Raw genomic sequence first — 19812 nt, 5'->3', positions numbered from 1 at the left:
AGATTCATCCCAAAGCTGTCCGTCACACTGACAGCAAGAACACATCACACGTGAGAGGAATTGGAAAATGAGACGTCCCTCAGGCAGGCATGCTTATCAACACGGAGAGTCGACAATCATCTGCCAAAGAAAGAGCTCAGGAGGAGGGAACAAACACACACACACGCACGCACGCACGCACACACCCCTACATTCCCAGATGGGACACTCCTAAGAGGGAGGAATGATTGAGTACTTGATGTGAGACGCTGGGCTGCAGGCGGATTGCTGGTACATTGGGGACAGAGAGCAGGGAGAAGTCCATGGTGACACGCTTTGCATGCACCGGGGGCACACACTCCTCAGCCTCCGCAATGAAGTGAAAGACACTGTAAGTGTGTCTCCGTGCAAACTTGTCCTTCTGCCATGGCGGCCGCACAGGGAGGGTGAGGAGGAGTTAATGGTACAAGTTAACAACGCTTCGTTTACCTGTGGCTCTTTTGCCTTATACTTTAAACAGGATCTGTGTATGCCTGAGGCTGTTATACACATGAATGCAGATGTTGTGTTACATTTACGGTGAAGCTTTCGTGGGGATCTTACTGAACCTTCTGAGATGTACTGTACCTTGTCCAGACAGTTGCCCTTGTCGTTGCTCTTCTCATGCAGGCTGTTGGACGAGTCGGTGCTGATGAGGGAGCCACGAGAGTCGGCATGGCGCACTGAGTTTACGTTGGGTGTGGATGAGGTGTGAGGGGAGGCTGGAGGAAACAGAGGCACTTTAATATGGATATTATAAAAAACACTTTTCTCTTTATGCTTCACAACCCCCAGTTTGCTCACCGGTGCCAGAGATGACTCCAAACACGTCTTTGTGCAAGCTAGTGTCCAAGAAAGTGCTGGACCTGGGAGGGGTCATCAGGTTATTGGCAAGGAGAGGATCATCTCTTCCATTCTGACGGGAAACAATGAAAACATAGAATCAGAACGACTGCACACACAGTACAGGGCTGCATGTTGTCATCAAAGCCAGTAGGTGGCTCCCTTACATTGTTTGAGTGGTTGAGGCTGAACGGGGACACTTCCTTCACATTGAGCCTGTTGACGTTCTCTTGGAGCAAACCAAACAGGGGCAGGTAGAGGGTGGCCAGCCTGGCTTGTTGGCTCTGAAACAAAGATGAACACATGTGAAACTGTTTAGTCTAACTGAGGAGGAAAGACAGCAGACTGAGTAAGAGAGTGCTGCTTATACCTTGGAGGTGTATCGGTCATCAAACGTGTGCTTGATCATCATGTTCTTCAGCACGTAGATGGCGATCTGACGGATCTCCCTGAACTCCTGCAGAGCTGCGCTGAGCTCCCTGAGGAGCAGCCCCACCAGGAAGTGGTTCTTACAGAAGTCATCTGTCAGTGAGTAGTCCAGCTGGAGGTCTGAGGGGAGGAAGAGGAGGATGAGAAGTGGAGAAAACAGAAAACAGAGGTACAACATAGGGAAACAGAAAGGTGAGGAGGTCGCAAAGAGAACCTGAGTTTGAGATGAGAGAGAATTTCCAGTTTACAACACTAGGATTCACTGAACTATTCAGGCTGTGTGAGGTTGTTAAAGGTGAAAATACTACAGAATACAGATCAAACACACACATTAATGTGTCCAATATGATCCACAGTATCCAAAGTCTAACATGCATGTCTTAAAAAGAGAGATTTCTGATCTCATCTCCTGATTATTCTTATTGTTCTCTAAAGTCATAAATCCCAAACACACAAAACAAACTGCACATATACTCAGTTTATATTTAATAAAAGATTTTAGTACATTATCTTGAAATGCATAGATAGACACATCATTCCACAGCAACAGTAAAGCCGGTAGCTGGATGATTGAGTTTAGGTTTTAGAGGGAATTTGTCATTATTGAACGATTAGATCGATATCTGTTTTCTGGGAGGAGACCAGCAAGCAGCACACGTTGCACCTACCTACTGAAGTATCATATGACATGTTTGGAGATAGAAAAGCTAATTAACAAGAGAGAGGAGGGACACAAAGACACACGGTGTAAGCGGAGAGAGACTATTTCCAATTAAAGATTACACTTTCTCTGCTTAATGATGCACTGAATACTGCAGACTCAGTTTGGTGTTCAAGAACTAACTGGGAAAGTGATCAAAAATGTCAACGTGCTGCTGTTTCAACACAACGCACGGAGGAATTTTAGGAACATAAGCCACCTACAAGTCATATTTGACAGTGTTCTCACCTTGGAATCTCATAATCCGTCCCTTGCCAAATGGAATAGGCAGGTTCAAGGGGACATAGTGCTCGTGGTTGCACACAACCCGCAGGAACTCAAACTTGAACTCAAACAGCGTCTGTGTGCAAAAAGACAAGAGGAAAAAAGTAATAAAACCTTTTAAAATAAACACAACAGGACAATTATTCTAGTGCAGAGCCTGTAATCCTCCAGCAGGGGTCAGACTAATAAACTCTCCATACTAAAGCTATGAAAAAAAAGCAAGACTCTGCTTGATCAGTATCATATTCACACACAGGATGTCATGTGTCTTGTATTCATCTGCTGTGAACAATAGGAATGTCATTGTACCTTTGGATCTCCAGGCATGAAACAGTTGATATAGTTGTTGATCTGCTTGAACGCGAAGCCTCTGTCCATCAGGGTGAAACAGCGCTGCAGAAAGAGGCAGAAACATTCTCCTGTCAGCATCAATAGATCACCAAACTTTAATTTACGACTTTGTATACATTCACAGATACAGTAAGTGCAGATCCTGACCTTCACGAAGACTGCCAGGCTGTGGTTGGCATTCCGGGCAGCATCCAGATTGTCCTTGTATTTTTGCGTGATATGTGGCATCATCATGTTGACCAGAGTCTCCACAGTGTGGTGGAAGGAAGCGGAGAAGCGCTGATTCCTGGACAGCTGAAGGGCAGAACCAGAATGCGGACACACTGTTTTTACACCACAACACACCACGCAGCTCCACAAAACAGGGAATGTTTGCCTCCAGAGTGGGTCCGAGCTTTCCTCAGTGGCCTCCAGATGACACAGGGATGTGGTTGGCAACGGGATATGAACATTTAACCACTCTGGGCACTTGTTGCGGCACACTTACCTTCACTTTACAACTCTGTATCAAGTACTGAGCCATGGACTTCACTAAGGCTTCAAAGAAATACCAGGAGTACTACAGGGCAAGAGCACAAACAGAACCAGTCAGTCAACTATAAAGAGGAGATGTATGTTGAGGGATTCAAATGATGTTAACATTGGGTTACATGTGTGTCACCTTGAGCAGCTTGTTACTGGTGAGGAAGTCGGTGGAAGGCTTCAGGATAGCGGTCATAGCTTTGGCCAGCTCCTCGTGCACTGAGCGGGTGGTGGAGGCTGTGTGTGGCTCCGTCTTGAATACATACTGCAACGCACACACACACACACACACACACACACACGCGCTCTGATATACTGTTTGCAATATGCTGACTTCCTGAATGAGCTCCGTTGAAAGAGAAATATGGAGAGACTGTAAAAGTCATGTTTTTCCCTCTGGGCCTAAGTGGATACAGAATGAGATGTGTTTTGAATGTTACCTTCACGTATGATCTCAGGTGGTGCTCCAACCCTTCCTCATGGCACTGGGCGACAATGTGAATCATGACTCTGACAGGAAAAAGGAACGTGCATGAGAATGAATGTGTGGAACAATAATGATTTTAATTTCTCTGATAGAAACAATCGTGCTGAACCAGAGGGGTCCAGAGTTCAGTCACAGAAGGCTTGTATATGTAAGACCATCTTACTTGGTGACGTTGACTGCCACGTCCTCATGGGTGGCACTAGTGAGCACCCAGAACAGCTGATTCAGGACGGTGGGCAGAAACTTGATCATCACATGACTCTCCATGGCGTGAAGACTCTGATGAATGGCACAGCATTAAAAGGTTAGACAGGTACAATGTGAGTGCAGCCGCAGGGCACTTTCTGAATGAGTGCGGAGGATAAACACAGACATTATATTCCATCAGACTCACAAAGACGCAAGAGGAAACTAATCTAACGACAGCAGCACGGGGACACAAGTGAGCGGCGTTGTTAATCACGCACACCTCATGGTCCAGGTTATGGAACAAGGCCGAGCCGTGGCTACTGGTGCGTCGCTGCCTGCGTACAGGACACGAACAAAAGCGCTGCCAAGTCATTGGGCGAGCTGCCAGTCTGCACTGCGGCTCCGCTTGACCTGCTGTTTGACCTTCGGGCCATTGTCTCATGATGTTCAGGACACATTGAAAACAATTCTGCATGAAGCCCTGAAGATGGACTTGCACCGTACCTTTTCACCAAGTTTACGCATAGTCAGCTCAGAAGCGTTTGAGTAATTCTGCAAACGAGCAAACGAGCAAACGCAGGTGTAAACATAACCTCATTGGCGAAGGTAATGAGCCCTGAATCTTTGATGGCTTCTCTCATTTCATAAAGCATTCACTGCTGGCAAGCTAGTGTGTGAAGGACCCAGCGACATCAGCGTCTATGTGAGTCGCTGCCAAGCCAATTCTAACCGTCTGTGGCTCATTAGTGGGCATGAAGGTTCAAATCGAGCCAAAATTCAACCTTTCTCTTCGGGTCACAGCTACAAAAAGAGCAGCTAAGTTAATCACTATCAGAATTAAACTCTGATCCACGCAATCCCACAACCTCCCTTCCTGTTTAGGTTCCATCTTCAGTGTGTTCAGGCTCGTTGCTTTACCTTCAGGAATTTGACCAGCTCTCCTCCTGACACTTGTGTTTCAGATGCTGAGCTCTGACAGTGGTGAAAGAAATTGTGCAGATGTTGATCCTAGAAGAGAGAGCAATGTGATGTGATGCAGATGAAATCACTTCTAAACTAAGCAGCTCAGTGACAGAATATATAAAAACCCCATCTAACCTGAGTGTAGACAGTGGACACCAGGTGAGTGGACACCTTGAATAAAGACTTCCCTCCATCCACCCATTTGATTTCAGGACTTGAATGCTGTAATAAAAGAAACATTAATGCTTCGACAATTCAGTGCAGACTCCACAATACCTGTATGCCATTTATCTCTACAGACATGAAAGAATACAAGCAGATAGAAAATGCATAAAATCTGAGCAGAGCCTTTAAACTGCCAACTCTCTGGGTTTCTCCCTGGTGCTCTTTACCTTGCTGATGCTCTCCTGGCAGCTAAGGTATCCAGCGGGCAAGTTGGCAGCCACGGGGATCTGACTGTCATTCATGGTAACCCGGCCATCTTTCAGCAGGGGGAGCCAGGCGTAACCCACTGAGGGTGGAGACGGGAGAGAGGATCGTCAGCTCAGCATGTCGCTAACGCCCCAAAAGAATTCATTTGTTGGATTTATACTGTATACTGTATACTGGCAGGGCCTCACCTTGTGCCTCAACCAAGTCCCTCTTCTTTGTGCTGGCCTTGCTGTTGTTATCACAGCTGACGTGGTAGAAGGTGAAGAGCAGGTGGTGTTTCTCATGGAGCTGGGTTGGCAGCTGGATCTTAAACTGAGGGACGCAAAACAAAAACACAAGCTCAGGCGCCGGCTATCAGCAGTCTGTCTGTCAAAGTCACCTGGAGCCGGGGGGGGGGGTTACCTCATCATAGAATTCAGGACTGTGCTGGTGATGTAATACTGCAGCAAAGGCATTTTTGGTAAACAAGGGCGCTCCGGGTCGGCCGTAGATGCACTGTGGAATGATCCGGTTTGTTAGTCGGGTCGCCGTTTGTCCTGAAAAATCCATGAGGAACGTGGGAATGAGTTTACCTTAAGTGGAGCAGCCTCCTCCTCGTCTGAGTCCTTGAACTCGATGCAGACGGCTATGTTTCTAGCCTGAGGACAGACACAGTGAGGGAGAGCTGTAAGACACACCGCCAGCAGCCGTCCAGGATGAATTCCTCGTTTGTGCGCTGCGGTAAAAGTTGGTCGTACCTTTGCAAATGATTTTTGGTTGTCGTACTTCAAGTGCTTTGGGTAGACGTAGAGGTGATTGTTGTAGATGGTGAAGGGCTGAGAGCATTTGGCGATGCACGGCACAAATTCCTCCACTTCGAAGAAGATGTTGTTCTTCTCGCTGATGTCAAACTGCTTCACAGGAATGTAGGATGAGGTAACACAGTCTGCGGACAGGAGAGAGGAGGAGGAGGAGGAGGGAGAGATGGTGACAAACGGGGCCTGAGCGGCAGATGCTTTCATCGGCCATGTTGGCTTCTCAGAGGGCTTACTTGTCAAGTCAGGGGCGACACTGTCAATGGTAACATCAAGGTTTCCTAAGATTACAGGCAGCTTGGCCATCTTCTCTGGCCTGAGGAAAGGAAAATAAGCTCCAGTTAAGGCTTTGTTATCATTTACCAAAGAATGAATGGAAACAAACAGTCAGCCTGGAGTTGGACGGCGTCGGTATACTAACGGCCTTTCAGTTTGCTTGCAAAGCTGAGCAAATATCTTATAATACAACCTTACGCCACATGATCTTGTTTAAGCATGAAAGTGTCACAAGAACATCTGCAAGACGAGTTTGATAATATACAACAATCAGGCACTAACTTTCTGAAGTCAGCCAGCAGCTTGAACACGTCGTCGTTGGACAGCTTGTTGCCGTCCTGCCGGTAGAGAGCAGAGAAGCGAGCGCTCTTGTCCAAAGTCCCAGAGGCGTCTTTAAACAGAGACCTGCAAGAGGGAGAGGTTGTACATGTGAGTGTGTCTGTGTGTGTCGAACTCAATATACTGTTGATATTGCATTGTTAAAAACAGAAAAGTACCTTGCTGCCCAGGCGAATGGCATCCTGTACTGACCTAACCGGCTACATGCCAGCTTGGCATTTTTCAGGACTTTTTGCGCCACCTAGTGGAACAAAAGAACACTGTGATGTGAGCTGTCCCAAAGGAGTTCTGGGAATAGAACTTCTCACACACACACACAGACACTAAAACTAGCACATACACGCCCAAACACACTGATCCACACAGATGAATTTCAAATTGCCCTTGCTTGAAGTACTTTCATGCATACATGGAGCCAAAGTCAACGCTTGTGTGCCGAGTCTGTTCAACCGGTCAGACAAAAAGGATGATTATGTCTGTATCACAAGGAATGGATCTGCTGGAATTTGCTGAGTGTGGAGGAAGGTCTTGCTCTGTGAGGAGGCTGCTGATATGTGTGTGTGCGGCTGTGCGAGTACCTTGGTGGAATCAGAGTTCTTCATGTACGGCTCTGCGCAGTGTGCGATCCCTCCCTGAAGCACCTTCTCTATCCGAGCCACCAGGAAGATATCCGGGTGTGGGCACGTTACGGAGAACACTCCCTGTGGAGGGGTGACAGAAAATGTTAAAACGGACAAAATATGCAAAAACCATGGCAGTGCAGCAGTTGAAGTGGATCCTCTCAGCATTGCTCACCTGTCTCGGGTACTGCATGGCGGCCTCAGGCACGCCGTAGACAGAGGGCTGCCCCCCAGGGTGGCCGTCGCCGTTCATATACTGACTGCTGTTATTTGCCACCAAGCCTCTGACGGACGGATGGTTGAGGTCCACGTGGAAGTCAGCAGAGATCTTCCTGCTGCTCTGGATGTCAAACAGTGACAGAGTGACATAGAACGGCTCCACCTGCACAGAGAAGAGAAACTCTACTAATCAGGAGGTGTGCTGATGATTGTGTGTATACGTACATTATTATGACACCATATGGTAATCAGAGAGTCCTAATCATACTGCAGTGACAGTGTGTGGTGTGTGTGTGTGTGTGTGTGCCCTGTCACAGTGTCTCTGTGGAGACAGAGGATGTCGAGTCTTTAACAAGAAAGTTTCTGCTGGGAGGGACAGCAGGACATCGGACTCAATTACACAGTGAGAGTGTTCACCATTACTGAGCCTCTAGTCAGGTTGCTATGTCAACAGCAGTCCATCAGCTGCTTAAGTAATGAGGGAACGCCATCCGGCCTGGCTACAAAACATCGAATGTGTCTTTATTCATAACACAAATGATATTTTTTGTTTTTAGGGCCTATAACGGGCTGCAAACACTCGCTCTTACATTTGTTGTGGGACCTTCCTCATTCTCGGCCACGCAGCTTTGCAGATTGAACGAGAGGTCATTGCAGTTCACCAGAACACGCTTGCCAAACTTCTCCTCAAACTGCTTCACATCCGGTTCGATCCCTGAGAAATCTAATTTCTGAGGAGAGAGCAGAGCGGAGGCTGTCACGTTACATTAAAAGCGGCGTTATGCTCGATCTTATTACCACCGGGGTTTTATTTACATTTGATTACCTGTGTGTCAGGGTCCAGAGTGAACAGCTTCAATCTCGTTTCGTTCCTCATCTTCGACTCAATATCTCGAGCACTCTGAGGAGGAGAGGGGTAACAACTGGATTTATCATTAGGATCATTTCCATCTTTCTCACCCGTCTGGAAAGGAGGCCTCATACTTTATAGGTTGATCGTGCTGGGCAGAGAGGCCCGGCGGTGAGAGTCAGGTGGTACCCAGACGTCTCACTGCAGCACTGTGGAAGCTGTCAAACTGTATTCCAGCTCCGCACTACTGCCAGTTTCCATACACATATGGCTTAGCTATTACCTGCTACTCAGCACTTTAACAGCACAGGAGAGCTTCCTTCCAAAACGCTTTATATCCATCTTGGAAAAATATTAACACCCTAAAAGAATGATCCTATATGTGTAACAGGCTTTAATGTGCAGTTATTATATCAAGGGCCCAACGTTTCTCTCTGTCCGAGTGAACTTTGTTACACATGAATGCTTGTTGTTTAAAGCCCCGGTGTCCAGTTGGGGTTGTTGGTTCTTGGAAAAACCCTCATCAACATTCTGAATGGAAAAGCCAGACTGTGGAGTTATTGTGAAGAGGTTTAGTGTAACACACGCGAGCAGCGCTGTGTTTAATGTCACATGAGGTCTACAAATACAAACAAATGATGGAGGGTTGAACCCTGTGGCCAGTAAGTCTTGAAACCAAAATTCAAAACATAAGTTTGTGACAATGGAGGCCTTTTTTCAACACAGGAGTGAGTGAGCCACACGTTTATCGGCGTCCAAGGAGGAGAAAGTAGAACTAACCTGAAAGCTGTCCATACTGCCGGAGGAACTGTCTGACTTTCCAAGCTCATCATCTGGGGGGAAACAAACCAAATGAATAATTGGATTCAGCTCAGATAATAAAAGGAACAAAAAGCTGTTGTCATCACCTCAGAATCTCTTAAATCGCTGACTGACAAGTAAAAGTTCTGTAAACAGCAATTCAGTAGAGCAGGAATCAGGACTTAAGAGGAAGATCGGTCTCTAAGAAAACACAACCGTTCCCCCCCCCCCGCCCCCCACCAGGTCCATGGCGTTATTATTAAAAGCTGAGGAGTTTGGGAAGATTAGTGGAGAGTTTTGTGCTGAGGCATTCAGCCGCTTTAGGCCTCCTATGAGACAGGAGGTGAGTATTAAAAGCCTGGGTGGTCTCCGTTGTTACATCGCCACACATCGCACGGAGAGAGAGAGAGAGAGAGAGAGAGAGAGAGAGAGAGAGAGAGAGAGAGAGAGAGAGAGAGAGAGAGAGAGTTAGGGGAAGACGAAAGCAGAGCCCAGCCACGGATAACAGACGGTGGCGTGAAGGAACAACGTGACGTGTAAACATTCGACAGCGCCCGATAGGCCAGAGCAAATACACTGATAATGAGACGTTGCTCTGACTTAAGCCAGGTATGATTTGAATGTTATTTGGAATAACATGACTTTATTAATTATTTGATATTTGGAAGAGAAATATTCCACCACGCAGATCAGTTTGGGTTAGGACAGATACAATGCTGCCTTCTTCTCCACCTCTTGTGGGAGCAGAACGATCCATTTTAGGCCATGTTCGCTCGCTCTCTCTCTCTCTGGGTCTGTCTCACTTCCTGTGTCTCCCCGTGTCTGTCTGCCTCCCACCCTGTATGTCTCCAGCTTGCTCCACAACTTCCCCGCCTGCTTTGTCTCTCCGTATCCACATCTTGCCATCTTTCTGTCTCTCATTCCCTTCACATCTCTTTCTCTCTGTACTTTCTCTGTCTCTCTCTATCTTATCAAACAGTTTGCCTACTCCTTCCTACCAGCCGGCAGAGAAGCAGAAGCCTTGTAGAGTCTAACTCTTCCCACAGTCCAGACACTCTTTCATTACCTGGATAGATGAGATGAATCTACATAAACATATGTAGATTCAAAACGCAGCAGCAACTCTCCTCACTGGCAGCAAGCAGGGAACACATTTCCCCCACTCAGGCCTCTCCCTCTCTCCCTCTCTCCCTCTCTCTCTCTCTCTCCCTCTCCTCTGCCTCCCAATTATAGAATTGATTTTTAGGATTCTTTCCTCTTTAAAAGCGCCACGTGGATCGCCGCCAATTTATATTTTATGACCTTCTCCAGATCCTTTAGATCCTCAGACCAATTAGTCCTTTCCATTCTGTGGTCCCAGTTCAAACCTCCAGCTGAGCGAGCATTTTCCATTGTTTGCCGCAAACTGAGGAACAGCTTGACTCTCTATCATCGTTTTTCAAATCCCATCAAAACCTTCGGATCCAGACACGTTACACTATGACTTACATTCTGTCTGTATTTTCTGTCTGATTATTTTAGTATTTTTTAGAGGCTGCATATTAGACTGAAAGGACAAACACAGAAAACACAGAAAACACACACACACACACACACACACACACACACACACACACACACACACACACACACACACACACACACACACACACACACACACACACACACACACACACACACACACACACACACACACACACACACACACACACACACACACACACACACACACACACCATCATGGCTGTCTCCGTTCCTCTTCTCCTGCATGGCAATCTCAAAACTACTGTGCAGGATCTTGTTGAGTGTGTTGATCCAGTCCTCCATCTCTCCTTCGCTGTCGGCAGCCAGCAGGTAGGTGCTCTTATCCTGCATCTTCAGCTCAAAGGCAAACCTCCGAACCTTGTTGTTCTGCAGAAACAGCATGTGAAGAGATAAAGGTACATGATAAGCCTTGGGGAAAACAGTTCATAGTTAGAGAAACAAAAGGGAAAAAGTAGAGAAAGGTCCCAAAGCTCGCGACAGTGATCAGTAAAAAAGGCGTGGGCAGCTAAACCCAGGCTTAATTCTACTGCCACAGAAAGTAAATGGAGAAAGCGAGTTACTGAGGCGTGAATGATTTCCATCTGTACAACAAAGCCTTCAGCACCTCCAGCTGCTGAGCGTATTGGCATCTGCACCGCCTGATCGTGACCTCCTAACAGCCAGGAGAAGTGATGTCACAGCCCCATTCGGGCTTAAGTGGATCTCTATTCAGAACCTGCCGATTCAGCCGAAGTCTATCCACGACACACAACAGCCGCCGTGGCATGCTATGGCCTGTTGCTTATAGACGTCAATAAAATGTCAGTATTTCGCAAGAGGGATGGGGAGTCATGGTGTCATTATTGGCAGCATTGCACAGATTGTTATGCTGTGGTTATCAGTGTGGCTGGCCTGTACTGTGTAGACAGCAGAGGGGGAGTGACAGGGAGGTGGAATCATTATCCGTCCACTAGCTGAGTCAACATCAGAATTGCTGTTTGGGACTGAAATAAAACTAGAGAGGCGATAAACAGACTTAATGATGTGACAGAGAGGGAGGCCTGTTCTAAGTGCCTGAATACATTTGCAGAGCTCCATGCCGACGTGTCTGGACCTGATCGTTCACACAGTATCAGAGTCACTACATTTACCTACAGAATCAATAGGATTTGGCTCATATACACACATATACGTGTCATGTTGCATAATAAGAGTGTGAGCAGAGTCCACATTCACTCAATTCATGTTCAAGCTAAATTAAATGATGGTGATGTGATATGCGGTGGTTGAGATAATCAGTTTGTTGCCTTAATTGGAATATAATCAAAGTTTTACGGTGCATGTAAACATACCGAGTGTGAGAGAGAGAGGAAGGCCATTTGCTTCTGATTAACTGACCAGGACTGTTGGCTCCCCCCAATTAATATGTGCTAAATGCTTTTGCATGTTTCAGAAAGAGTTGGCATCGTAGAGAGAAGCGGTGTGAAGCCAAATATGATGTCATCCATGCCATTACAGCTGGAGTTAACATCTGCAAATCCACACCTAGTGTACTGGATGTGTTCTCAATTTAAGTTATGAATAAACTCAACTGAACCTATTCAACTATGTGATGCATTTAAAGTCGTTTAGATGATTGCGATGACGTGGTTCCTGTTGATACACAGATATGTAGATTCAGGAGTTCAGCCCTCCTCACCAGATTGGACAGATAGGACTCCACCTCATTGTGTGATTCTGCTCTAATACTCCATTCTCGCGGGGAAATTCCATATAGAGTATCTAATCAATGCCAGCTGAATGCCTCGTCAGTCAAATTTGTGATCTTTCAAGATGATGGACCGATAATGATCATCCGGTCTGGGATGCAAGCATGTGGTATCGATCGGGAGGCCGGAGGAAATGGCACAGGATTGTGACATCAGCATTCACCTCGCATCACCGGCAGAGAGTCAGCAGGAACGCCTGACCTTGTGGAGGGGGTGGGGGGGAATGTTGCCAGTTGAGGGAAGGTCTCAGGTTTCAGGGCAATGGACTAAAGAAGATCTCACACAGAAACCTTTCAGCCGCCGTCCTCTCATCGCATCACAAACAACTACTCTGTGTGTTGGAAAAATCCATTCTAAGAGACAGTAAATGTGTGAAGGAAGTTGCTTTGTGCGTTTATGCAGCTTTTTCCGCGGTAGAGCCACGTTGGCTGCCACAACGCCAGCAGGGATATCCCGTTTGGCAGCGTGGGCAGCGTGGGTCACCCAGGGTCACGGCAGTACAACAATCGCTGCCACTCTGCCAAACAAGTCGACGGAATATTTCAGACTGTACCTGAATGACGCCCATACAGGAGTCCAGGAAAATGGTTCCTTTGGGTTCTTTGGAGATCTTCTCGTCCTTGTAGAAGTTTAAATTGTAGGAGCCATCCCCAAGCTGCGTCAGGTGGAAATACCTCCGCTTGAACGACTGAAACGGTGAAAGGAAAACACATTAGCACTTCAGCTTTTACATAAGTACACTTGATGGGAAATACTTCATCATTCATGCTTCGGGCGGTCCAACAAATGTGATGATCTTGGCCGTTCATCTCACCCTCATGGTGACACTGATGGCACTGTTCATGTTGCCTTTATAGAGCCAGCCATGTTTGGTGATGCCTCCTTTCTGCGAGCCTAAGGAGGCCGTGTCCTGCGTGGGGTAAAGACACGAGATTAGACGATGTAGAGCACATTTACGGTGTGATGAAGGTCCAAACAATCCCAAACATAAGGGGCTGGTAGCGTTAGAACAAATCCTTCCTCCTGCAAGTCACCGTGATCCACCAGCTGTAATGATCTGTGAAAGCAAACCACTTAGGAGAGCAGTGACGTGAAGAGGAAGTGACGCACAAACATCCCATCTCCTGTCCTGCTCTGCACAGACTCCGCATCGCGAGCTGTCACGCTACGCTAACGCTGACAGACGACAGGGAAGAACTCAATCTCAGATGCTTTCACACAGACAAGTGTAGCAAACAGCCTTTCAAGATGTCGCCAGGCTCCGTCCAACTTCGTGTCTTTTCTACTCGTCTCACACGGCAAACGGGATTTTTTAGAAAATTACTGCCAGGGTCCGGAGTATTTTCTTACGTCTTGGGAAGAGATCTGAAAGGCATCTGGAAAGGTTCAGAGGCTGTTTCTCCTCATCATTGTCTAGACATCGCTCATCTGTCTCCAGAGGCAGACGAATCACTGGGCTCATTCCTTCTGAACAACAGCGTGCAGAAGAAAAAGAAAAAGGCAAAACCAAACAGTCCTCCAATTATGGCTCTGTCTCTCACCGATCAAATCTAACACGTTATTGCCAAGACCTGCAGTTCTGCATCCTTATCCGGATCTGCAGCAGATCTTCAATTCGTCTCAATTATTCTGTCCAGATCATCTCCGTGGTTTGTGAGAAATTTGCCAAAAAAGGCAAAAAGAAACCCTCATCACACATCGTTATAAACAAAACCTGGATCTGGATCACCAACAAGCTCTATTTGGTTCGTGTCTGGATCCCGTACAACAACGTTTCTTACAAATCTGTTCATAATTTCGACACACAAACAGCCAATCAACACAGGCCAAAACCAAAGGAGGACGACAAATGTCAACATGTTCTTCAAAACACACAATCTGCTGGCTGTGCTGTTATCCTTCCACATTTCCAGGGTTGTGTTAAATGATTTATTGTGGGGATTTTTTCCTCTATCTGCACGAGCAAACTCCCTTAAAAAAAAAAAAGTAATTTGAGATTGTTGAGGAAAAACTGGAGCCCAGAGGCGGAGATGAGAGTTGACTGAGGGGTGAGTTGGAGTCAGCTTTGTCATTAGCTGTGCCCCCTCCCCTCCTGTCAGAGGTAAGGCTGCCTGTGAGCCTGAGCAGGAAGAACCCTGACCTCTGACCCCTGACAACCTGGCACAGCTACACTAAACAACACAGAGTTTAAAGGGAACATTTGGCTCTGATGTTTGCTTCTGCTCTCAAAGATGTGTTTGCTGCCTATAGGAGGCGCAGTTTGACATGCATGTGAAGATGGCAGGGGCTCATCCTCACACACACCGTACAACATCTATATCACATTTGTATCACACACGGCTCTGCATCGCCTTTTGTTGCTTTGAAGACTCTCAGCTGGAGAAACATCCCATCAGCTCGCAGTGTCTGGCAGGTGACTTATGGTCCTCCTTGTTGTCCGCGCTCCCACAAACCATTCCAAAAACAACACGCACACTCATTTACTATAAGCACACACACACACACACACACAGCAGGTCCTAACATTACGGGAACAGAGCAGAGGAAAAAAAGATCCAAATGTTGCACTACGGACAACACCATGAGCCAGCAAAAGCCTTTAGGTTTAATTACACTTAATTCTCCATTAAATGCAGCTTTACACACATAAAGCGGCCTTAAGGTTGTTAGCAGAACAGAAAAGCCCGAACTGAGGACCTGAATAAGACATGTAAGCTGAATGCAGTATGGATTCTATATTCTATGAAGTCAGATATTTCATAAAACTGTTTTGATGAAAATGTAGTTTATGTTAAATGAAACCATGAAAATATCCTACAGGCAAACTCACCTCATCTTTGTCCACGTCTTCATCCACCTCAAACACGTGGACGGCCAGTTTGTCAGGGCGGGACACTTTACTGGAACAATATGATGACATTTACATTTACAGACATTTATAGATTTAAAAGATGTGAACAACATTATGACTGAATGTATGACTGACTAGACAGTAAACATATAAATGGAAGAGAGTAATTTAAAGCAAAATTTTAACTTTCTTCATCTACCAGTGGTTCTCAATCAGTGGCAGTCGTACCATCAGGGGTACCAGGACTCTAAACAAATGGAATCTATGGAAGTTGAGTAATTGAGGTAAATAACTATAAAAAACTATAAAAAAATAAATAAGAGGATTATCGGAAAAACTCCAGCATTCTCTTGGTGGAAATGTGTCGAGGCAAAGGAAAAGGAAAAGGTGCCACGTGGTTTGTCACAGGTGATCCACGTCACGCTGCATTGTTTTCACTTCCCCAGATTCATTAAGGTGACAAAACATTCCTCCAACACAGTCACTGTCAAGGTCAACTGTCAAAAAACGATATTCTTCGGGGAAGTATCTGGAGCTGATGACTCAATCTCCCGACAATGAGGGTGGTTTCCACACTGGCTGAAGTCAGTGCACAGTAAAAAAGGAAACAGCACTGTTGTGTGGAAATGAGAAATATTTGTGTCCTGCGTTTCCTTCTAATTCCCGTCTTGATATTGTTTGAATAGCAGGTCATGAAAAGGTGTTTGACTGTGAAATCTCTGGCATCCATACATTACATGTAGTTGCTGTTGTTACATGTCCATCAGAAGAATGTTGTGTGGTACATTATGAACACAGTGCAGCGTTGAGGTTGTTAACCACAGACTTACATTGGAAGCTGTCTGAAGTCTCCAGAATAGTCCTCATACTTGTAGTTGACGACGTGCCAGTCAGAGTTGTAAGTTTTTATGCACTGAGAAAACACAAAGGAATTCAAAGTATTACAAATCACTCTTTACATATAGTACAGCTATAATATTATATGTTTTAAGTTTAACATTTTATTCATCACCATGGGAAATACTTCTTCTATATTTGAACAAACTGACAAACCCAGGGCCCAACGGGGGTGTGCAGTTGAGTGCGCTGCTCAAAGGCAATGGTGGGAGAAAGTGGAACACCCAGAGGAACCACACAGGGAAAAGCTAAAGTCTGGCACAGGGATTTGAACCCAGGACCTTCTTGTTGTGAGGCAATAGTGCTAACCCCTGCAGGAACAACCTTAAACTCTGACTGTCTAATAATCTAGCGTGAACATGCTGTGGAAAGACAAATACCCACAAGAAGAATTGAACAAATCTTTAAGATTTAATGTAAACATACTGTCTATACTGTGAGACAGTGAAATATCATCACACAGATGCTCCACACCCACAGATTACAGGAAGAGTGGAGTGTGTGGTGAGTGTCCAGCTTCATTCACCAGCACAAAGGGAGTGTGCTGTATCTGTGTCTGCCTCGGTGGAAAGAAGACATCTGTTCATTGTTAAAGAGTCAGTGATAGGAACAGCAGACTGGTATCTTTTCTGCAAAAACGCACACCGTTTACAAGAAATCCTCCGGCCCGGGAGTCCAAACGCAACCCGATCGGGACGGCCAGAGGAAACAGAGAAGCTCTCGCTGCGATGATCCCTACAGCTGTCCCTGTGATGTCACACCGCACTTGACCAAGAGTTATTGTATCTTTAGGACTTCAAACGGAGGCTCCCTATGCATTGACCTTTGACCTGTAGGGTCAGCCGTTAACAGGCAGCCGGATGAAAAGACGACTGTGATGTGAAAGAGAGAGACGTCTCGACTCGTAATCCATCATTTAATCCACCCAGAGTCATTCACTGGCTGGGACATTTGATGATGCTGTATTCATCCTGACAAATGATCCGACTGACAACCGTAAACACCAGAGCTCAATCATTTAAAGGCTGCGGCGCAGAAGCACATGCTCAGGATTCACCACTATAAACACATGTTGAGAGAAAGGTTTGTGGGAATGAACTGCACTTTCTGCTGTGTAAATCCCCTGGTTTAGATATACAGTACATTATTGAAGGAAAAAAAGACAGCACGTTCTCTGTCCATTATGAGCCCCAATGGTAGTAAATCTACAGTGAAACCCAGGTTTGTCATACAGTAGACACAGAGTTTAATGGAAACTCCATTCAGCCACACACACTACAGTGCAGCAATGTGTGTGTGTGGTGTTATCACCTCTCAACAACCCCAACAGATCATTTCACTCCTTTGTACTTGATGTTCCACTTAACACCACATCCACTCTGGGCACTCCTCAGAATTATATAAAAGGTATCAACTTTAACAGAGATTTTAAGAGTTTTTTTTGTATATATTGATTGAGATTTGGTACTTATACTTCCTGAAACCACACTTCCTGCCAACATTGACACTACAGGTTTTGCCTATAAACCTCTTTTCATATCTGATACGGCCTGTGTTTACATTGCATTAGAACCAAAACAACACAGTGGAGGTAGAGGAAATGTTGCAGTAGATGTAAATGAGACAAATAATTATTCCCTCCAGCATCTTAAAAGGTCCACAGTGACTTAATTATATGTTAAGGCATCAAAGACCCAAAACAGATCTGAGACTATCTGATTCCTTACACATATTCCTAAAGCATATCTGATATGTAAGTGAAACCACATCAGAACTGGGTCACTTGTACTTTACCTTAAATACAGATCATTAAGATTCCCTTGACTGTACTTCAGCTGAGTGTCTATAAACCACTGAATGGCCATATGCTGTGAGTGGTAAACCTCTGAGATTATTGCTCTTTAAAGTACATCACACACACACATCCATATCCTCTGTCTGTTGCATTTATATAAAGTGAAATAAATCCAGGCCGCTGTAACATTAAATGGAAAATTTAAACTGTCTCCTGCGTCACTTTAAACACATTTCCCTGTGATTTGTCTTACCTCTTGCACAAACAGACTCTGGGCCTCCTTCTCGGCGTTCTGAGGCACTGTAGGGTACAAAGTCCTTCCTTGCCGTCTCAACGTTGAAATCTGCAACAACAACGTCATAGTTTATGTCAGAAAATGAGGCACGGCAAAGCAAAGGTGCACGTAAATGGAAATTACAGCTGACGGCAAATCATAGGCGGTGAAGTGGAAACAAGGAGCATGGAAGACATCTCTCACGCCGGACACCTTTTTCCCAGTATTCTCCCAGTATGTGGTCTCAGCTGGACATTGTTGCACTGAGTGTTCTTCTAAATATTATTCCATGCGAGAGAAAGAGACGATGACTTTCCGAGGGGTCGAAAGGGCAGAATGTGCGGGAGGATGCTTGTCCATACTGTACTGTTAAGCTCCGGGATTCGTAGACACACCCTCGGTCCTGGCCCGCTGCCACCGGTGCACAGAGGCTCTCTAAGGAATCGAGATCTCAGCACCTCTAATGCTTTCTCAAATAGTTTCCCTAATGACCAAAAGGTTCCATACAGCAGCTGCACATAGGGGGCAAGCATCAGGGATTTGGAGGACTATTGTAAAAGAGGACAATCACACTTAAGTCCAGTTTATACACTATACACTTAACATCTACTTTTTTTTACCCTTTTACCCTTAAGAGCAACAAACTGAAGAAATTGGCTTCTCCCAGTCAGCAGGGGAAAGGATGTCACGAGCCCTGTTTCTGTATGAGGACACCGTCTTCACCTCCCTGTTCCTCTGAGCGGCCTTGGGTTTGGTGCAGGTCATGTCACCTATGACAAACACTACGGAGAGCTTTGTGAAAACTGAAGGCTCCCTTTCCTCTCTGCTGGCCAGGTTTCCTGCAGAGGAGACGGTAAACTGAACAATCGAAGCAGCAGACAATAAACACCCGTGGAGGTAAGCTGGAGACAGGAAGTGGTTAACAGGAAGGGCTTAATTGAACTACAAGTCGCCTGGGATAGCACTCAGCGGGGCTCCAATTTGGAAGTTTATAGGTACTTGCCAATCTCCAGCCTGTTCTTATATCCTTGTTGACTAAATTGATCTGAATTATCCACGTGTCCTCTTCAACATCACCACAACAGCACTGCTCCCCTGCTCTCACATTTCCTGTCTCAAATTTAATATTAAAGACTCGCAGCGTCTGTGAAATTGGTACAGTAAAGGAAAAGGAACGCCGTCCTGATCTGTAGGCTTTGTGTGACCGCCTTACACAACACCTCAAACCGCAGAGATGGGGGGAAGGAAGGGCCCCCTCCCGGTAATCCTGGACAAATTCTCTTCAAAGCCAAGCAGAGAGAGCACAGGCAGACCTGCACACAAGTACCCGGTGCCAACAGGTTCCTGATCAAAACCAGATGGAGATGATATAAACATTCCCTCACTAGTTCTATCCCTAAACAGCTAAATCACCGTCCTTGAGGTGAGGTTTGTTCAAAAATACCAACACATGGCTGGATTTGGCAGTGAGTGTAGGTGAGGCAGATACTTTGGTGGTGAGAGGAAACCTTTCTTTTTGTTTGGGCCTCGATTTAACACCAACAGTCAGCAGTGACGACGTTTCCAAGTGCGTGATTGAGACAA

At 45.9% G+C, this 19812-nt stretch overlaps 1 protein-coding gene across 5 annotated transcripts in view; it reads right to left on the bottom strand.

The window, feature by feature from the left end:
* LOC143015940 (dedicator of cytokinesis protein 9-like) overlaps positions 1-19812 on the bottom strand; it is a 60501-nt gene that overhangs the window by 10238 nt on the left and 30451 nt on the right. For 4 of the 5 annotated variants that reach the window (XM_076170107.1, XM_076170109.1, XM_076170108.1 and 1 more), the window contains exons 3-35: positions 18208-18297; positions 16093-16175; positions 15242-15311; positions 13226-13321; positions 12965-13099; positions 10855-11029; positions 9098-9150; positions 8294-8368; positions 8058-8198; positions 7424-7630; positions 7207-7329; positions 6787-6869; positions 6572-6694; positions 6250-6329; positions 5957-6144; positions 5792-5857; positions 5622-5714; positions 5408-5531; positions 5180-5298; positions 4923-5009; positions 4743-4832; positions 3799-3914; positions 3589-3658; positions 3288-3413; positions 3114-3185; positions 2774-2920; positions 2585-2668; positions 2240-2351; positions 1232-1410; positions 1029-1145; positions 823-934; positions 607-740; positions 236-400 (exon numbers count right to left, since the gene is read on the bottom strand). In XM_076170107.1, coding sequence (XP_076026222.1) covers positions 236-400; positions 607-740; positions 823-934; positions 1029-1145; positions 1232-1410; positions 2240-2351; positions 2585-2668; positions 2774-2920; positions 3114-3185; positions 3288-3413; positions 3589-3658; positions 3799-3914; positions 4743-4832; positions 4923-5009; positions 5180-5298; positions 5408-5531; positions 5622-5714; positions 5792-5857; positions 5957-6144; positions 6250-6329; positions 6572-6694; positions 6787-6869; positions 7207-7329; positions 7424-7630; positions 8058-8198; positions 8294-8368; positions 9098-9150; positions 10855-11029; positions 12965-13099; positions 13226-13321; positions 15242-15311; positions 16093-16175; positions 18208-18297 — 3735 coding nt within the window. The remainder of the gene's footprint in view (positions 1-235; positions 401-606; positions 741-822; positions 935-1028; positions 1146-1231; positions 1411-2239; positions 2352-2584; positions 2669-2773; positions 2921-3113; positions 3186-3287; positions 3414-3588; positions 3659-3798; positions 3915-4742; positions 4833-4922; positions 5010-5179; positions 5299-5407; positions 5532-5621; positions 5715-5791; positions 5858-5956; positions 6145-6249; positions 6330-6571; positions 6695-6786; positions 6870-7206; positions 7330-7423; positions 7631-8057; positions 8199-8293; positions 8369-9097; positions 9151-10854; positions 11030-12964; positions 13100-13225; positions 13322-15241; positions 15312-16092; positions 16176-18207; positions 18298-19812) is intronic. The other variant, XM_076170110.1, reaches the window with a different exon arrangement.

Source organism: Genypterus blacodes, unplaced genomic scaffold, assembly GCF_046128005.1.
Source record: "Genypterus blacodes isolate CSIRO-AG114 ecotype Tasmania unplaced genomic scaffold, CSIRO-AGI_Gbla_v1 ptg000214l_1, whole genome shotgun sequence".
Lineage (NCBI taxonomy): Eukaryota > Metazoa > Chordata > Actinopteri > Ophidiiformes > Ophidiidae > Genypterus > Genypterus blacodes.
The sequence above is the reverse complement of the archived record's forward strand: the minus strand, read 5'-3'. Positions and strand labels throughout refer to the sequence as shown.